General features: G+C 43.6%; 1 protein-coding gene across 12 annotated transcripts in view; it reads right to left on the reverse strand.

Annotated features, from left to right (window-relative positions):
• The window catches only part of SIL1 (SIL1 nucleotide exchange factor), a 223,160-nt gene that overhangs the window by 139,786 nt on the left and 63,108 nt on the right, over positions 1–20,266 (reverse strand). For all 12 annotated transcript variants that reach the window (XM_081090777.1, XM_081090785.1, XM_081090782.1 and 9 more), the window contains exon 3: positions 17,251–17,386. In XM_081090777.1, coding sequence (XP_080946903.1) covers positions 17,251–17,386 — 136 coding nt within the window. The remainder of the gene's footprint in view (positions 1–17,250; positions 17,387–20,266) is intronic.

The following is a 20,266-nucleotide window of genomic DNA, read 5'->3' on the forward strand; positions in this document are numbered from 1 at the left end:
GCATGTGTAAAAACTCCTCCATCTCAGGAAGGGAAAGTGGGGAGGAGGGGGGCAATATGTGGGGAAGGTGGTGGTCTGTAATTAGAAGCACAGATTTCATTCTAATACTAGAGCAAAATTACAAAGGATCCATTCTGGAAGAAGCTAAAAGAGCTAGACTGGGACTCTGGTTAAAGTCAAAATACCACTGCCATGAAACTGTATCATCTCAGTGTTGATAATTTCCCTATAAAAAAACAAATCTTCCTATAATCATAAATCAATCACTCACTGCAATTTTAGAAATCTATCCAAACAAAAACAAAAACAAAAAATCAGCGATTACCAGAAACTCTAAATGCTAGACACTAGAAGCTGAGCTCTAGCATAATTAGAGAAGATTCTGAATGGTGCCCTGAGGCAGACTATACAAGAACAGAGTAGAAAGGAATTATATACACTTAAAAAGCCCATTTAGGGAATAGGCTGTGCATAATGCATGTAGGCCCAAGAGTGCACACTCCCAACAGCCAGCTCAGAGGCAGGCTGTGAGCCGAAAAACTGGCAGATGGCTGCCCCAGTGGCAACTGTGCACGCTCCAACGGCCACCTCCTCTAGTTCACCCTTAGGCAGAGGCTTATCCTCCCACAAGGGATGGGGTTGGGCCAGCAGATATTACCCCAAAGAACAGTGCCTTTCCCTAGGAAAAGTAAACATTTCCATCAGAAGGCAGAAGCAATTTCTGTACAGGGAAAAGGATCCATAAACATAAAGTTGCTCATTCAAAAGAGACAGACGATCTCCACAAGCCAAGCAGTGCCAAACTGTCTGTAAAGGGTTTGCTCATCCATCAGCACAAGTAGCTCGTGGGGGATGGGGAGCAGGAGTGTGGAAGGCCTACTTAGGGTCCAGGATTCCCTGGCCTCAGGCCACTTGTTATTTGATTGAACAGAAGCCCCAAAAGAGTAGAAGCTGTCTTTCCACTGGTACTATAGCCTGAGCAAAGATGCAGCAAAGGTATGATTTGAGGCAGTCTCTCTCTCTCCTCTAGCCCCAGTAGTCCCAATCATCCCAATCCATACCCAAGGTCTGTCCACTTCAAGCCTTTGCATTCACAAGCCTTCAAAGGTAGTTTGCTATTTAATCTTGAGCCAAACACTTCTGCCTCATACCACCATTCCCCTTCTTTTCTTTTTTAGTCACATGTGACTAAAAGAGAAATGACAGTTCACCAGTCTTATGCCTAGAGGAATCTATAGAGAAATATGGTTTATGAACTCCCCATAATACAGTACATAATTCAGAGCCCAGCCATTCATCACACTATTGAGTAATCCACACACATCCCAAGGATTTGACAATAAAATCCGTAAATCAATACCAAAAAGCGGTATACCTTAGTCATTGAGTTAGAATACAAAGAACAATTTTTAGCATTGATTTTTTTTAACTTAGAAAATATGGTCGTCCAAGGATAAATACTTGTAAGGGAGTTGTATGCTGGAATGAAAGACTTTATGCTTCCCAGACCCCTCTGACAGCTGACTTCAATGCAAAAATAAAAACTCCAAGATTCACATTCTCCCAATGATAATAATGGCTTTCTTCTACAAACCATGCTATTGGCATAACAGAGATGGCCACATCAGTCATAAGAAAAGCACATGTACCTTCTGCACCCAAGAACAAGCAAAATACCTGCTTTGTGCAAAAGCAAGGCACTTAAAACAGGAAAGAAAATGATAAATTATTGTAGAGCTGGGTTTGAACTTATTTTTCTTCTGGATGATCAAACAGTAAGCATGAGCATAGGGGTGGGCATCACAATCTGCAAACATATTGCCATAGTGATTGGTGCTTAGACAGAAGGATAAAACAGAAAGAATTCATTTATATTCCAAGGCGCAGGGACAAGTGCCCTGACCATTCAGCCCTGCCAAATGAGTGGCCTCCTTCCCAGTCCCTCTACAGCACCAATGCAGGATCAGATCTGGCTGTGTCTGAACAGTTATCTGACCAATTATCTTCCTAAAACTGACCTCTAGCCAGGATGCAGCAGTTGTGTGGGTGCTAAAGAGGCAGGCGTTAGGGCCCCTTAGTAAGAGCCCTCCCTCTGACACAAAAGGGGAGACAGAGGCAGGTGTGATCTTCTATGCACGGCTCTACCCTGGTCAGTTTCTCCTTTACTTAACAGGTCACTGGAATAATCACTTATTTTAATTTTATATCTTGAAATAATTTTAGACTTAGAGAAAAGATGAAAAAAAGACTCCAGAATTCCTATATGCCTTTCCCCCAGCTTTCCCTGATATTAACATCTAATGTAACCATAAAACAATTATTAAAACTAAGAAATTAACATTGGTACAACAGTGGTAACTAAACTAAATACTTTATTCAGATTTCACCAGTTTTTCCTTTAGTATTCTTTCTTTCTGTCCCAGAACCTAACCTAGGCTACCACAACGCATTTAGTTGTCACATCACCTTAGTGTCCTCCGATCTGTGATAGCTCTTCAGTCTTTGTTTTTCTTGACTTGGACATAAGTGAAGAGTACTGGTCAATTATTCTTTAGATCATACCTCAATTTAGGTTCGTCTGCACCTGGCACTAGAGTAAACACTTTATATGCTTGTCTTATTTACTACTTAAGATAACCCTCTGAGGTAGTTATTATTACTATCCCTATTTTACAGATATTATTATTATAGGATATTTCATTAAACCTTAGTGGAATTAAGTAATTTGCCCAAGGCTACCCACCTATAAAAGGCAGAGCTGAGGTGTGAACCCAGGTAGACTGACTCTACAATACTCTATTGTCTATATTTTCAAGTAACTGTGACAACAACCAGATGCCAAAATACAGCCTGGATTCTGCCCTCCATCAATCCCCTTTCTAAAGGACACGCCTCTTTGAAGAAAGGGTATTCTAGAATTTTGTCTTTTTTCAAAGGAAACAAACTAACCAAATTTAATTTGATTTAATTTCCAAGTTCTACTATACATCCATAAATTTCTTTCTCTTGACAAGAAATGCCTTCCTGGGCTAAGGACAAAGATGAGGTCGTTGTTCTCCTGAGACCTCACTCCTGACTAGTACCGGCAGATGGGAAATATATGAGCATGTAATTGTGCTCAAATCAAGAGCACTCTCTTCCAAGGGAGTTGCTAGTATATTGAGACACTGTGGTAACAGGACAAAAAAGAAAAGAGAAAAAAAAAGAAGAGGAGGGGAGGGGAGGGAAAGGGTCGGAGGTGACAGGAGCGGAAAGAAGAGAAAAGAAAAAAAGCCCAGCAGGTGTAGCTCAGCTTGCTGAGTGCAGTCCTGTGTACCAGGAGGTTGCAGTTCCATTCCTGGTTAGGGCACAGGCCCAGGTTGTGGGCTCAATCCCCAGTAAGGGGCATGCAGGAAGCAGCTGATCAAAGATTCTCTCTCATCACTGATGTTTCTTTCTCTCTCTCCCTCTCCCTTTCTCTCTCTGAAATAAATAAAAAATATATATATTTTTTTAAATGCACCCTACTGAGGTTTCTTCTTTTCTATGTCATGCCTAGAAGCGTCCAATGAGAGCCAACACAAGCTGGTACCTCCTCTTCAGCATTAGGCTCTTCGGCAAAGTTGATACATAACTCATTCATGTAGCACAGGGAGTGTGTGTCAATGGACAGGGCTGTGGGAAACAAGCCAGGAAGAACTCCAGCTGCACCCCAGGATTTGTTTTTTATGCTTATGACTTTAGATCACTCAGTTCCACCGATGTGATTTTTCCCAAATCCCTTCTCTGGCAATGCTAATGTGTTTTTCCTCACATTCTAACTGATCAGCAAAATATGTGGCTGAAAGAATTGGCTTGGAAGTAATTTCTTTGATGTTGACAGAATTGAGAAAATATTCCACCAACTATACACCTCCATGTCTATCCATACCTGTAACCTGCCACTCAGCCGCAGGTAAAGGCCATTACAGCAAGGGAAGAAAGAAGGCAAGAGGGCAAGGTAGGCAGCAAGGGAGAAGAGCTGAGAGCATAAAAATGAGAGAAAAAAACAGAGAGCAAGAGAGAGAGAAAGAACATTCAAACTGTCACTACAGAACCAAGACTTTCACTGACATGCATAAGCAGTGTTAGAGGATGCCAGCAAATAGGTGAAGACTCAGCCTTCCTTTGATTTTTCTTCTCTTACTTCTTCCAACTTCCCTTCACACACACCCACATACCCCCGCCAAGCATACCCCAACCCCATCACTAAGATGCGCTCCTGTAAATCAAATATTTCATTTGGCTACCCCTATTACTACCAGCTTTGTGCAAGAAAAAGCTGCTTCCCTTTGAAATCTACCATTCTATACCTGACTCCAAGGTATCCTCAGCTAGCCATTTTGATCAAATATTGGAGGTTAAAATGCGAATGGTATTTAGAGAACAATTCCTCCAGCCTCTCTATCTGCAGTCTAACCCAGTGGGAATCTAAAGCCAGTTTATAGTCCTCAAATTACTCTGTACACAGGACTACTTACTCCATTGTGTTTAGGGAAACCTGGATCTATCCCTGAGACCCTGAGATCAATTCTAGGAAATGAAGATAGGGCAGCTTGAATAATTCTGCATTCTCTTGAATAATTTCCCCAAAAATTGTTTTGTTCCCACCTAGACCTCAAATAACTACTTTCAATCAATGAGCCTATAGTTTCTATCATCAGAAGAAAGGAAATCCTAGAAAAAGCAATGGGATCTGAGCCGCCCCACGCCCCCCTCCCCCCTTCACTGACCAACCATGAGCTCCAAGAGACCTTTATGGAGCACTTTGAAGCCCCCTTAAGTAATGTACACAAAGCACCAAGCACAAGGTGCTTTCTCCAAAAATGTTAGTTTTCCTCCCTTCTCCAACAGCTAGGCTACAGTTCCTAGCTACCTCCATCATTCTTGGCCATGAGATATTAGACAATCTCTTCGCCCTCTGTCTAAAAGCCTGACTTGGCAAAACCAGGATGAAAGAACAAGATGATGTTCGTGCGATTTTCAGGGGGCTTCTGGAGTGAGAGACAGAAAGTTTTCTTTTTTCCTAGGCAAAAGAAAAATGTACAAATACACCATATTACTATTCCATAAAAATGCACCTCCGCCCAGATAAACTAATTATGGCCACAGATAACTGGTGCTTAGATAGAGGGATAAAACTGAAAACTTCAATTCAAAGAAATAGTTCTCTCTTTCCAAACAACTGCATTATACAGAACAGAAACACTATTCTCGAATTAAAGAAATTAAAATACAACTCAATCCTTGTTTGCCCAAATCAACATATTACAGAAAATAAGGCAAGATCAACAACCTATTAGTTTATGAACATTAACAAAACAAAACCCTAACATGAACAGAAATATAATCAGCTGGATTAGAGCACAAGCAACAAAAGGCTTGCAAAAGAGCCCTCTGCACATAAGCCAGCCGTGGGCAAACTACGGCCGCGGGCCAGATCCGGCCCGTTTGAAATGAATAAAACTATTGAAATAAAAGACCATACCCTTTTATGTAATGATGTTTACTTTGAATTTATATTAGTTCACACAAACACTCCATCCATGCTTTTGTTCCGGCCCTCCGGTCCAGTTTAAGAACCCATTGTGGCCCTCGAGTCAAAAAGTTTGCCCACCCCTGATAAGCTGATTCATTCAAGTTCTTTTCAAATCTGCCTAGAACAGTGGTTGGCAAATCACTCTTTGGCCCCTTTAGTGTGGCTCTTCCACAAAATACCATGTGCCGGCGAGCATGTCCAGTGCGATTGAAACTTCGTGGCCCATGCGCAGAAGTCGGTTCTCAGCCTGGGTGAGTCTATTTTGAAGAACTGGCGTTAGAAGAAGTGGGGGGTGTCGGCGGGAGACACGGCGCAGGCGGGCCGAGGGATACGCAGTGCGGGGGAGGAGCAATTCATGCATGAGTTGAGGATGGGAGAGTTGAAAGGGGTCGACCTTAGCGAATGTACCTCAATCAGTTTGAGGATGTTTTTAGCAAAGGCCGGCTTAGGAGTATATAAATTAAGTTAATGACAATGTAACTACCTATATACTTTAAGTTTAAAAAATTTGGCTCTCAAAAGAAATTTCAATCGTTGTACTGTTGATATTTGGCTCTGTTGACTAATGAGTTTGCCGACCACTGGCCTAGAAGATCAGTCAGTCACTGCTGAGGTATCACCCCCTCTGTGACCCTGGGCATTGCAGGAGCCTCCAAGAGTCTTGACGTTGCCTGTTACAGAAGAGGGAAGACTGGAGCAGGTTTATAGGAATTTCCAGTAAAGCTCTCAGCTTGCCCCATAGGCCAGACAGACAAGATCTCCAAAGACAATCCCTTAATGATCTATCCATCATTCCTCACACTCCAGCTATCCACTGTCCAGGGATCAAATTGCTCTAGAAAGTCACCAAACCCACTGATCCTGGCCCACCACCAAGTCAGAATGTCAGATGTCAACTGGGCACTTCCTGATGCTGGGCAATGGTTAGTTCTAACCTCTTGATTATCTGAGCACCTCCTCACAAAGGTTCTTCCTAACATCTCCATTCTTCAAGCACCCAATCGAATCCTTCTCTTTCATCATCCAAGGTAGAAGCCCCATCCTTGGCTTGGCTCAGAAAACTGAAGACATCTAATGAAAGCTTCCTTAAGTTCCTTCTATATCTCTCACACTTTTCCTTGTTTTCGTCTAGCCTCTGCTTCTAATTTCTAAGGCTCAACATATTCACAAGGCCAACACTTTCCATATGCCACCTAAACAATTTTGCCTAATCAGTTATCTCCTCGCTGGAATTCAAATATGTCAAACACTTCATCTGCCCTCTGCCTTCCAACATACACAAAATCTCTCTCTACTCAGTTTCAATGTCCTTACCTCTGGGAAATCTTTCCTTCAAGGCCCCTCCTCTATGTTCTCACAGAGCTATATTCCTGTCTGGGGGTCCTCCTACACCACAAGCCTACATAGGCAAGTCTCGGTCAATTCCCACCATGGTATCTCCTGCATCAAGCACTATACCTGAAACATTATAAGAGTTCAACAAATGTAATATGAAATAAATAAGTTTTTTTATGTGGCTATCTCTAAAATTATCATTTTAGTTCTCTCTTTCTACTATTCTAAAACCCAGGAGTTTATATTGTCTTTCTTCATTTCATCTCCCATTCATAGCACAGCCCCTGAATGAACTCAACTACTCACTCAGAGTTTACACTTACTTTCACATCTTTAGATCTACTGCCTTGTCAGTTCTCCTCATCTCCCCTCCCTCCCAGGGCTCCCCTATACTTCCCATTACCACCATCCCATTATTTCCCTACAGATCCCTGCCTCTCCAACCAAGTAGATATATTCTCACTTTTATGTCTCTATTCATGTCATTCCCCCTCCACTCATGTTTCCTGCCTGTCCTATTCTCTACCTACTCAAATATCATCTCCTCTTAAGTTACTGGTTAGTTCCTACCTCCAGTGCTGTGACAAAACTAAGAATGGAACAGGTTCTAGAAAAGGACCTCTCATTCCAGCTCCAGCCGAGCCCTTGAGAGCTAGTCTCAGCCCTAAATAGTCCCATCCTTGGAGAAAGCTTGGACAGTCTTAGCAGCAGGATAAGGCCAATATTAGAGAAAGAAGGGAAGTAAGGGCTTCATAGATTGTCTAAACTAAAGCCAAGCCCTAGGTATGAAGGCTACAACTGGTTTTGGTAGCTAGTTTTCCATTATCCCTACTCCAGACTGAAATGAAATGTTTTTCATTTCAGTCAGTTTGGGCATCCAATCTTTGAGAGCTGAGACTGTGCAACTCTGCTAAACACTCTTTATTAAACCTCAGAGAGAACAGGTGGATGGAGGAAGCAGAGGAAGAAGAAGATAGGGGCCCAGGGAGAGGATTAAACATACAAATACTTATTAGAAAGCAGACAGCAAACAGCTGCTCCCCCTTACCACTCAAGCCCACAGATTGCAAACTGGACCCTGGCCTGCTCCATCCTTGTAATGAAGGCCAAACCCCAGGCAGAGATGCTCAGGTGCCAGTGCAGAGCTCAGCCAGCTAGTCTCAAAGTGGGCTCAGCCTTGGCAGTGGCTGCCAAAGAGGTCACAGGCCTTCCTGCCCTGGCCTCCATCTGTTCCCCCAGTGGGGTATGGGATTTGATTGCTACAGGGCAGTGGTCAGCCATCCTGAGAGAATTCCACATATAGGAAATGAGATCTCTCTGAAATAAAAAGATCTAAACCAGTGATGGTGAACCTTTTGAGCTCGGCGTGTCACCATTTTGAAAAACCCTAACTTAACTCTGGTGTCGTGTCACATATAGAAATTTTTTGATATTTGCAACCATAGTAAAACAAAGACGTATATTTTTGATATTTATTTTATATATTTAAATGTCATTTAACAAAGAAAAATCAACCAAAAAAATGAGTTCGCATGTCACCTCTGACACGCATGTCATAGGTTCGCCATCACTGCCCTAGAGAGTTCCCCCTGACTAACTCATATTACCAAGGAGCAAAGGAGATGCTCAGAGTGGAGAATTATGAACGAAGGCTGAGGAGGTGGCAACAATGGGGGAAATGGGCCGGAAGTATAAGAGGAAAAGAACAAATAAGTTACTGGGGAATCCTCAGGAGACTTGAAAGGCTTCAAAGTTGGGGAAGAAAGCATTGTGCAGAAGGAAGAGGCACCAATGATAAGCTCTGTTGAACATCTCATCCTAAAAAGTTGCTGAAGACAGCAACTTGTGTTCAAGAGAGGAGACAAACTATCCCACAACACACACACACACAAAAGACATGCTGTTTCCTCTATCCAGCTCCTGCTACACTTTTCCAGCACTGCACTTGAGCCAGGGTGAAAGATCATTCAACAGAGGCCCCATCCTATACCTTTCCCTCAGGTGATTACCTCCTGGTGGCAGCCAAGAAGTCTCACTGTACCACTCTGATGAGCCACAGGAGCTTAGGTATGAACACCACTGCTCAAGGGCCTTGGGGAGGGACTGTGCCTGTGTGTGTGAAGAACAAAAGCAGATCATACTCTTGTAGATCATCCTGGGGAATGAAATGACCCATAAAGAAGATCCCTCCAGACTAGGAGAGAAAAGGAAGGTCACCTTCCTCCAAACCACAGAGCTGGGGAGGAAACAGAGAGTACTGGGAGCTTTGCCCCTTATATTACCTCAGCTGCAGCCTGTGGTATAATAAAATATATATCTGATCTTCATCCCTGGTTTCTGGCACAGAGTTCCTAAAACCCTTGGAATTTCCTGAATGTTATCTTTTTTAATTCCCAAGTTTATGCCAATGAGATGACTCTTGGTGAGGGGCCTTTAAATAATTTAAAGGTGGGAGCTCATCACCAGAAAGACCAAGCTATGATTAGAAGGCTGGAACTTTTAGCCCCATCCCCTTACCTCCAGGGAGGGGAGAGGGGGCTGGAGATTAAGTTCAATCACCAATGGCCAATAGTTTAATCAATCATGCCTATATAATGAAACTTCCATAAAAGCTCCTAAAGAATAAGGTCAGAGAGCTTCCGGTTGGTGAACACACAGAAGTGCTGGGAGGGTGGTGTGCTCAGAGAGGGCATGAAAGCTATGAATCTCTTTCCCCATATCCTGCCCTATACATCTCTTCCATTTGGCTGTTCCTGAGTTGTACCCTTTACAATAAATCAGTAAAGTGTTTTTCCTGAGTTCTTCAAGCTGTTCTAGCAAATTGTCAAACCTGAGAAGGGGGTCGTGGGAACCCCTAATTTATAGCTGATCAATCAAAAAAGTTCAAGTGGCCTAGAACTTTCGACACATCTGAAGTAGAGATGGGGCACTAAGCCATTAAACTGTGGGGTCTGACACTAAGTCCAGGTAGATAGTATCAGAAGTGAAGTGAATTGTTGAACATTAAGTTGGTTTTGGAGGATTAGAGAATCACACAGCCCCATCTAAGCTGCAAGGAACCAAAGGCTTCACAGAGACAAGTGCTCCTTCAGACAGATGTCTAGGGCCTTCAGGAAATCAGACTCCTCTCTTAAATACTTGAAACAGAGTAGTTGGTCTACTATAAATGAGGTTTATACAATTCAACTCCCTCCCATTGCTTGTGCAGATCTGAAATGATCTGACCAGATGGCTGGTGCTCTATAATTCTTGGATTGCTCTCATCAGTTGATGATTTGGATTCTTTTTCCCTTTTTTTTTTAACCCCCTCACATGAACGTGTTCTTGCACAGACTTCCTACGTGCCCCCATCAAAAGAGCTCTTTGTGCTAATGCTAATATTTCAGAGGCTCTCATGGCCTCCTGAAAGTCAGCTCAGGTCAATAAGAAACCCTAGGTTTGAGCTTCCCTGAGCCCACATGGGGCAAGACAAGGGAGCGCTTTGCCCAGGCTGCCTTGTCATCTCCACTTCTCCTTCAGGTCTTCAAAGAAAGGGAGCCAGCAAAGGTATATTTTTTCAAATGACAACTATAACCACTTCTTGAATATTTCCTATAAGCCAGGCCCTGTGTGAAACATTTTATACATGTTAATGTTGTTTCAGTCTTACGTCATCTTTGTGAAGTAGGTATTTTCATCCCCATTTTCAGATGAGGAAACTACGGTTCAAAGATTCCAATCAACCTGATCAAGACCACACAGCTCAAATAGAGAACTAAAGATGGGGGTGGAAGTTTATCATCCTAAAATTTGACTCACTGCTTCAGCAAGATCTCAAGGGTAGCGATTGAAAGCCCTTGCCTTCCCCCTCCCTTGTGCCCTTACTGAGACACTTCCACCAAAACATCCAAAAACACTTTAGTGCCTTTTTCTGTCTCTGTGTCCTCTGTGAGACTATGAGCTGCTGGAAGGCAGGGGCATGTCCCATTTGCTATCCAAAGAGAGAGATGGCACAAGTGGTTAGGAGCCCAAGCTTAGGGTCAAAACTAAGTTTGAATTCTGACTCTACCATTTATTGGTCATTTGGCTAAGTCAGTTCTCCTCCCTGAAATTCAGTTTTGTCTATAAAAATAAAGGTGGTTATAGCACCTGCCCTCAAAGAATGCCTGGCAGAGTTGATGCTTAGTAAATGTGATCTATTATCTGTATTTCCAGCTACCAATACAGTGTCTGGCACAAAATAGGATTTCAGAAAATACCCAGGGAGCACAAGCCCCACTATTCATGGCTGTAACCAGCTTTCATAATAACAAGTACATAGACACAAAGTCCTAGGTTTTAGGGGTCCTCAGTTCCAGGAAAAATTCCTGAGTTCCATGCCCAGAACCCACAGGACTTGCCAGCAAACAGCTTTTCTCTGCTTGCTTGTGAACAGTTGATGCTGAATCTACATTTAAATGCTTTCTGTGCTTCCATAAGGTGAGACAGATCCCAAAATAAACCAGGAGAGAGAGAGAGAGAGAGAGAGAGAGAGAGAGAGAGAGAGAGAGAGAGAGAGAGAAAATCACTTCTAGGAACAAGCGGCTCACAGTGAGGATGCTGACAGTAATAAAAGAGGCAGGCTTACTTCAAGAGAGTGACCTGCAGCTGCTCCAGGGCTGAATGGCTGGGGCCTAATTCCCACCTGGCCTGGTGGGAAGACCCATGAAGTCATGGGTTGGTCCCCTGGTATTCCAACACATAACTATAAATCTGCCTTCAAATGAGCCCAGACCACGTACCCTAGTATCTCCTCCTTGGAGGCCTGGGGACAAGAGAACTGAAATCCTCCCTTCAGAGACAGAGGTACTAAACTAGGTTCAACATAAGCTAGCCACTTTGCCATTTTCTTAAAAATCCCCAAAAGACACACCACCAATCTTCTTATGCCATGTCCCTGACTCTGGCAGGAAATGCTGTGCTAACCCCTTCTGTTCCCTCATCAAAAATCTCTGTAGAGCCCTAGCTGGTTTGGCTTGGTGGATAGAGCATCAGCCTGTGGATGAAGGGTCTCAGATTCAATTCTGGTCAAGGGCACATGCCCGGGTTGTGGGCTCGATCCCCAGTGTGGGGAGTGCAGGAGGCAGCCAATCAATGATCCTCTCTCATCATTGGTGTTTATCTCTCTCTCTCTCCCTCTTCCTTCCTCTCTAAAATCAATAAAAATCTATTTTTTTTGAAAACCTCTGTAGAGGGAGAGAGAGAGCATTTCTTGAGGGAAGTCTCTCTTCACCAGAAGTTCTCTTCCCCATCTAAGGCACAAAAGACAGGAAGACTACATACTCATGTCCCGTCACTGGCATCTAATAAAACAATCAAGTTGAAGGGGTGGCACTAATGGAAAAATTACCATTTAAAATCAGCACTTCAGAGAACCAAGATGGTGGCATAGGTAAACACCTGTACTTGCTGCCTCCCACAACCACATCAAAATTACAACTAAAATACATAACAACTATCATCCACATCAGCGGGGAAAGTTGGCTGAGTGGAAGTACTACAACTAGAGAGGTAAAGAAGAAAGCACATTGAGACTGGTAGGAGGTGCGGAGGCGCAGAATGGGCTGGCACCTGGGTGTGCCGCTTTTTTTTATCGGGAGGGAAATACAAGCTCCACTTCCTCTGAGCTCCAGTGCCGGGCGAGACATGGGGGGACCCAGACACATACGGGGAGAAACTGGACTGCCTGGCATCGGGGCAGGAACGTGGGGGTGGCTTTCTTTCAGACGGAGGTGCTCGAAAGGTTCATTGTTCCTGTACTGGGACCTCCCCGGTGCAGGGCTGACTGGCAGCCACTGATGTTTGCTCTGCCCTAGAGATTCCCTGAGACCCGACCTACTCAATTTACAACCCCACCCAAGCTGTGAGCAGTGGTTTTTGCATATGAATGGCCTGTCCTTTCTCAGCCTAAAATCTGTCAAACAAGCTACAGCTGGGTCAGGGAACCCCAAAGCTATCAAAAGAAGGCCCAAGGCCACACCAGCACCAGCCTGCCTTGCTTCGCAGCTGGGCCTCATCTGAGTACATACAAACCCAATACAAAGAGGAGGAATTTGCAGATCTCTCTGTAGCCCCAGGCAGTGGCTGACTTTGCATCTCCTTGGAGATCCAAGAGCCAGTGTACCCAGTGGTCAGAGTGGGACGATCCAGATTACAAACTCCTCAGATCCATAAGGGACACACTCAGGGGGCAGACTCAGTGAGCACCAAAGCCCCACTGAAGCAAGTCCTGCCCCATAAGGGTGTTTCCTGCACAGCAGCTCTTCCATTATAGACACAGCGGGTCCACACACCCAATTGGCCTGGATACCTACCAGTGATACCTACAACAATCAAGGCTTAACTACAACAAGACTGTGCACAAAGCCCACAAAGGGGTGCACCAAGAATGTCCACCTCAGGTGATTGGGGAGGCTGAGCCACTGGGCCCTATAGGACACCTAGCACAGAAAACCACTCTATCAACACAGGGAAGCATAAAAAATGTGGAGACAAAGAAACAGGTCACAAATGACAGAAACGGAGGAAAGCAAACTACTGGATGTAGAGTTCAAAACCACAGTTATAAGGTTTTTCAAGAATTTTCTAGAAACCGCTGATAAATTTAGTGAGACCCTCAAGAAATCTAGAGACACCCTCGAGGTTATGAAAAAGGACCGACTAGAAATTAAGCATACACTGACTGAAATAAAGAATATTATACAGAGTTCCAACAGCAGACTAGAGGATCGCAAGAATCAAGTCAAAGATCTGAAACACGAAGAAGCAAAAAACACCCAACCAGAAAAGCAAAATGAAAAAAGAATCCAAAAATATGAAGATAGTGTAAGGAGCCTCTGGAACAACTTCAAGAGTACCAGCATCCAAATTATGGGGGTGCCAGAAGAAGAGAGAGAGCAAGATATTGAAAACCTATTTGAAGAAATAATGACAGAAAACTTCCCCTACCTGGTGAAAGAAATAGACTCACAAGTCCAGGAAGCACAGAGAACCCCAAACAAAAGGAATCCAAAGAGGACCACACCAAAACACATCATAATTAAAATGCCAAGAGTAAAAGACAAAGAATCTTTTATATATATATATATTTTATTGATTTTTTTACAGAGAGGAAGGGAGAGGGATAGAGAGTTATAAACATCGATGAGAAAGAAACATCGATCAGCTGCCTCCTGCACGCCCTCCATTGGGGATGTGCCCGCAACCAAGGTACATGCCCTTGACTGGAATCGAACCCGGGACCCTTGAGTCCGCAGGCTGACGCTCTATCCACTGAGCCAAACCGGTTCTGGCACAAAGAAAGAATCTTAAAAGCAGCAAGAAAAAAACGGTCAGTTACCTACAAGGGAGTACCCATACAATTGTCAGCTGATTTCTCAACAGAAACTATGCAGGCCAAAAGGGAGTGGCAATAAGTATTGAAAGTGATGAATAGCAAGAACCTACAACCAAGATTACTTTACCCAGCAAAGCTATCATTCAGAATTGAAGGTCAGATAAAGAGCTTCACCCTAACTGGTTTGGCTCAGTGGATAGAGCCTCAGCCTGCGGACTGAAAGGTCCCGGGTTCAATTCCGGCCAAGGGCATGTACCTTGGTTGCGGGCACATCCCCTATAGGAGTTGTGCAAGAGGCAGCTGATCGATGTTTCTCTCTCATCGATGTTTCTAACTCTCTATCCCCTCTCCCTTCTTCTCTGTAAAAAAATCAATAAAATATATAAAAATAAAATAACAAATAAATAAATAAATGACTGATTTAAAAAAAGAGCTTCACAGATAAGAAAACGTTAAAGGAGTCCAGCACCACCAAACCAGGATTATATGAAATGCTGAAAGGTATCCTTTAAGATGAGGAAGAAGAAGAAAAAGGTAAAGATACAAATTATGAACAACAAATACAAATCTATCAACAAGTGAATCTAAAAATCAAGTGAATAAATAATCTGATGAACAGAATAAACTGGTGAATAGAATAGAATCAGGGGCATAGAAAGGGAGTGGACTGACTATTCTTGGGGTGGAAGGGGTGTGTGGGGTGCGGGAAGAGACTGGACAAAAATCGTATACCCATGGATGAGGACAGTTGCGGGGGGGTGGGGGGTAAGGGCTGAGGGTGGGGTGGGAACCCGGTGGAGGGGAGCTATGGTGGGAAAAAAGAGGAACAACTGTAATAATCTGAACAATAAAGATTTAATTTTAAAAAAAGAAGTCAATTTCCTACCAACAAACATACATGCAAAACCTTCTCAATATACATACAGAACACCTCAATCCTATACCAGGGCCTAAGAGAGTCTTATCTATCTCCATTAGTCAGACTTTCTAGCACCAGACTCAGAATAATACTCTTAAGATGGGGCAGATACTACTGAAACCAGAGTTGCTTTGCCCCCTGGGTTGTACTGCCTAAGTGTCTATGTTCAACAAAACATACCAGCCTTTGGGACAGCTTCTAGGGAAAATTTGAGGCAGAAAAATTTACAAAGGGCTCTTGAGAAACTAGAAAACAGAGAGAGATGTCAATGGGGCATCAAGTTAGATGTAAAAATCAATGCTCCACTCTAATTCTCCAGGAGGCACACAGAGCCCTCAGCCTGCCCTTGTCATACATGCCCTGGTTCTCCATCCCCAAGGCTACAGAGGGGGCTCTTTGTTTAGCCATTAACAGTAGCACCACTGGCCAAAAGGCTGGGCAGGGGCCCTGGGTCGGAATTTTCAGGCTTGTTCTGCAATGCAGACCAGGCCTTGAAGGTGCCACAAAATTAGAGAGGGCAGGAGTGGGAGCCACAGGATACTGATCTCCATCTGCTCCAGGCACTTGCCTGGTTGAAGTGGTACAAGCACTTTTAACCACATAAAACTAGTAGATACAGCCCACATCTTCTACTCCTCACCCATTAAAACTCCTCTAGTTTTAGTCTTCAAGGACCAGGGGGCTCAGTTCTCAAGGAAGCTAGGGGAGGGCAGGCAGAGGTTGGGTCTGCTGAACCCAGTACTTCTGTTCCTAAAACTTCCCTCAACTAACACCATTAGTTCCTACTTGGCTTTCTTGGTGCTTCATCACTCTTCTGTGGCAACAACTACCCCTATGCAAGCCCAGCAGGAGTGATATTATCACCAGAAAGTTGGCTGGCACAGCAAATGCTGTCCCTGCCAGCACAGCAGCAATGGAGGCAGGGAGGGTATGGTGATGAATATCAGCAAGGAACTGATACAACTACACTGTGACAGCTGCCAGGACTTACCATCTACCTTGCCACAGTGCAGAATGCAAACACCTACTCCTCAGAACAGGCCCAAGTGTCATCATGGTGGAACAAGGACAGCTGGGACTAGGACAAATGGGAAGAAGGTAGATCCAGGCTATAGGATCAATGACATAGGACAAGTTAGCTAAATAACAGGTCAAATTACATAACCTCGCTGAGCCTCAATGCTTTTATAGGAAAATAATAGGTCCTATTATGTGAAGATGGAACAAGATTATACACATGAAGCACCTAACACAGTACCTGAATATGATAAACACAATTGCTGGCTACTTTCATTATTATTATTATCTTTTTTTTTTTTTTAATCCTCACCTGAGGACATTTTCATTGATTTTTAGAGAAAGGGGAAGGGAAAGGGAGGGAGGGAAGGGAAGAGAGAGACAGAAACATTGATTGGCTGCCTCCGCATGAGCCCTGACCAGGGTGGGGATCAAACCTACAACCTAGGTATGTGCCCTGATAGGGAATCAAAATCGTGACATTTCATTGTACGGAATGAGATCCAACCAACTGAGCCACACCAGTCAGGGCTTTCATTATTATTTTAAACCCTGGGCTGGACTCAAAAAAGGGTTAGAAAGTTGTTCTTTCTGAGGATGCCCCATTTAAAAACCAGGCCAGGATCAGCCCCTGTTTCTTGGCACAGGTTCCTTTCGCAAAAGAACACTCCTGCCCTGCACCAATGCTCAGGACTCTCCTGTGAACAATATTTCAGCAGCACTGAGCTGAGCAGAAGAGCCCAAAATAGCATTTGCAGAGCAAGGCACATGTCACTGCCTCTCCTGTGCTTCAGAAGTGCAAGGAAAGAACGTTTTCAATCACTTGCTCAGAAAGCTTGGCCACCCACCACCTGCCTTCCTTCCAGGGCACTTAGAGGCTGAAATCTCTGTTCTGCTGGAAAATGAAGGTCCCTGAGCCCTGCAGCAGCAGCCACCACTGTGATGGACCACACTGTTCCCCTCCAGCGGGCCAAAGAGTGGCTGCTCCTTCAAAGGAGCCCTGTGGGGACAAAGGACATATACAATTTGAATTTAGAGTGTTTCATGGGGGTAGGGCGGGCTTAGTACCTGGCCGAAGGGCCTGCCACTCAGGGCTTGGGTGAAACACCTCCAGGACTTCAGGGTCCAGCTCCTCCTCTGCTGTGGTTTCCTTTCTCTCTGTTTCTTTGGTGGTGCTCTTCTCCGGATTGGTCAACGCAAACTCCTTCAGAGAAAAAAAACAGAGCATGACCAACCACAGGTAAGCACCAGGCAAGCAGAAAGAAAATGGCCTAGGATGGTACTCTCTCCCTCTATGCTCCTCCTCCCCTCTCCAGCCATGTTTGGACCTTTCACGAGGTTAGCCTCAGAACCAATATAAGTGAGACAATATGGTTAAATGAACAGAGTATGTGTTGCATGTATACAGCATTTTTGTACATGCATACAGAAAAAGTCCACAAAGTTCCATACTATCTCCAGGGGGTTAAGGAAACTTACTGGGAACAGAGGTTGGGAAAAAGAGACAACAGCACCTTTTTACTTTTTACCTGATATGCTACTATACACTGTTTGATGTTAAAAATTCATATCTATGCCCTGGCTGGTTTGGCTCAGTGGATGGAGTGTCAGCCTGCGGACTGAAGGGTCCCGGATTTGATTCCGGTAAAGGGCACATGCGTGGTTGCAGGCTCGATCCCCAGTGTGGGGCATGCAGGAGGCAGCCGATCGATGATTCTCTCTCATCAAAAATGTTTCTATTTCATTCTCCCTCTCCTTTCCTCTCTGAAATCAATAAAAATATATTTTTTAAAAAATTAAAATAAAATTCATATCTATTACTCTTACAATTTAAATATATATACTTATAAAAAGGAAAAAAAATATATGAACAGGAGATAAGGCTCAAATGGCCACCCCAGATGTACAAAAGCTGGCAGCTGAGGCCCAATTGATTCCTAAGCAGCCTAGCATGGCACAGAAAGGACCTGGCAATTCCCTAGGATGCCTATAGGGCATAAATGATCACTTGGGACATTCCAACCCATGTGTAAAGGGTACAAGTGAGAAGCTGGTAGTCCAATTGGTCTGAGGGAGGAAGAAGCCCAGGTTGGAAAGCTCTTCATAAAACCTGTTTCCTTCTACCCTATGGAGAGCATGGAGGATTAATGAAATGGTGTCAATGGAGTACTTTGAGCTCAGGAGACAAAGATGCAAGATAAATACAAAGTATTATTCATTTTGCTCCTTCCCAGCCTTCCTGTCCCATTTTTAAACCTGTTCTTGCATAAAAGCTATAATGCCTCAGGAAATTGGAACCAGAGGGTTCAGAGCTCTGGGAAATTACATTTGGGAGGGCAAGGAGGAACCCACACTAGCACACAGGGATGTTATTTCAGCCCTCCCACCTCCCCCATGATCACTTTTCCTACACCTCCAATTCTTCCACTAATAATAAGTATTTTCCATGGATTCCTCTTATGAACACAAAACTGTGCTAGTTACTTTACATAGATTTCATTTTTTGTTTCCAACAATTCTAACCTCAAATTGGGAGGTAACAATGCATCTCTTTCAAGCAGTGCCCCAGCTCCAGATATGCATCCCCACCTGCCTGGGTTTCTCAGATACCATCTTTAATTAGATGTCAGAGGAAAGGTTAAGATGTTAAGTTGTTGATGATAACAATGTAAAGCCTAAGGATTTCACATTTTAACAAGAAATAAAGGCATGAAATTCAGATGGCAGGATTTTAGATCTTGTTAAGAACTGGTAAGGAAACTACCTTGGGCAAGAAGAGGCTTTCAAAATATGTCATAAGTAAAGAGAGGCACTCACTATAGCATACTAGTTAAGAACTCAAGCTCTGCATCAGATCACCTAAAGTTCAAATCCCAGTTTCTTGTGACATCAGGAAAGTTACTTAACTTTCTAAGCATCAGTTTCCACATTTGTGATGTGGAGATAATAACAACATTAGCTCGTACATCAGATGAAGTACTACCTTGTAAACCATTAGCCCTATGTACACAGTAGCTGTTATTCTTATTACTTATAAAGGTAGTCATAGTTTCCAGATTAGATGAGTCTGTGCTATGATATCCAACAGAGACTACACCAGCCGTGGGCAAACTACAGCCCATGGTCCGGATCCGGCCCGTTTGAAATGAATAAAACTAAAAAAAAAAAAAAAAGTACCCTTTTATGTAATGATATTTACTTTGAATTTATATTAGTTCACACAAACACTCCAGCCATGCTTTTGTTCCGGCCCTCCGGTCCAGTTTATGAACCCATTGTGGCCCTCGAGTCAAAAAGTTTGCCCACCCCTGGACTACACCATATGGCATCATTTAGGCAGATCAGGTTTAGGTTGTGGTCACCTAGGCAGCCTGGCCCCACAAACCCCACCTACCCCTTCAACCTGAAGTTTGCACAAATCTGAGCTCAAAGAAAACTAGGAACAGGAAAGAAAATGTGCTTGTCATACTAAAGTGCAGATAGACTGGCATGTGGCACCCTGCATTCTGAGGGCATGGACATCAAGCTTCTAACAGCTGAGTTTCTGAGGACAGACTCTGTCGGCCTCTTTCACCACTATATCCTCCATGCCTAGCAAAGGGCTTAGTTTATAATCACAGAACAAAGGAAGGAAGGAATGCCTCCTTCCCCTATCACAAGCAGGTATGTCTTTTGGATGCCTTGGACTAAGACAAACCCAAATTAGCTGAGTCTGCTGGAAGCCAGGTCCTAGCCACACATTCCAGAAAAAGACCACCTTGTCCATTAAGTATCCAGAGCCTTTTTTTTTTCTAGATTTTTAAAATAAGGTTATCAGAGTAGGTTCAAGAAGGAGGGTTAGGAGAATCATGAAACACTGAGCCACATGCTTCAAGTCTGGCCAAACACTTTTGCAACAATCCTGTCACTGCTCAAAATGTTTTTTTTTCTATTTCCTCTTGCTATCACTTTTGAGCCAGATGTTAAGCCACAGCTACTCGTACACACGTACGTACACACACACACACACACACACACACACAGTCTATCATTATTTTACAGCATACCTCAGTTTTTAGTGGGGGTAATACAAAACTGATGCTCC

Source organism: Myotis nattereri, assembly GCF_964212035.1.
Source record: "Myotis nattereri genome assembly, chromosome: 5".
NCBI lineage: Eukaryota > Metazoa > Chordata > Mammalia > Chiroptera > Vespertilionidae > Myotis > Myotis nattereri.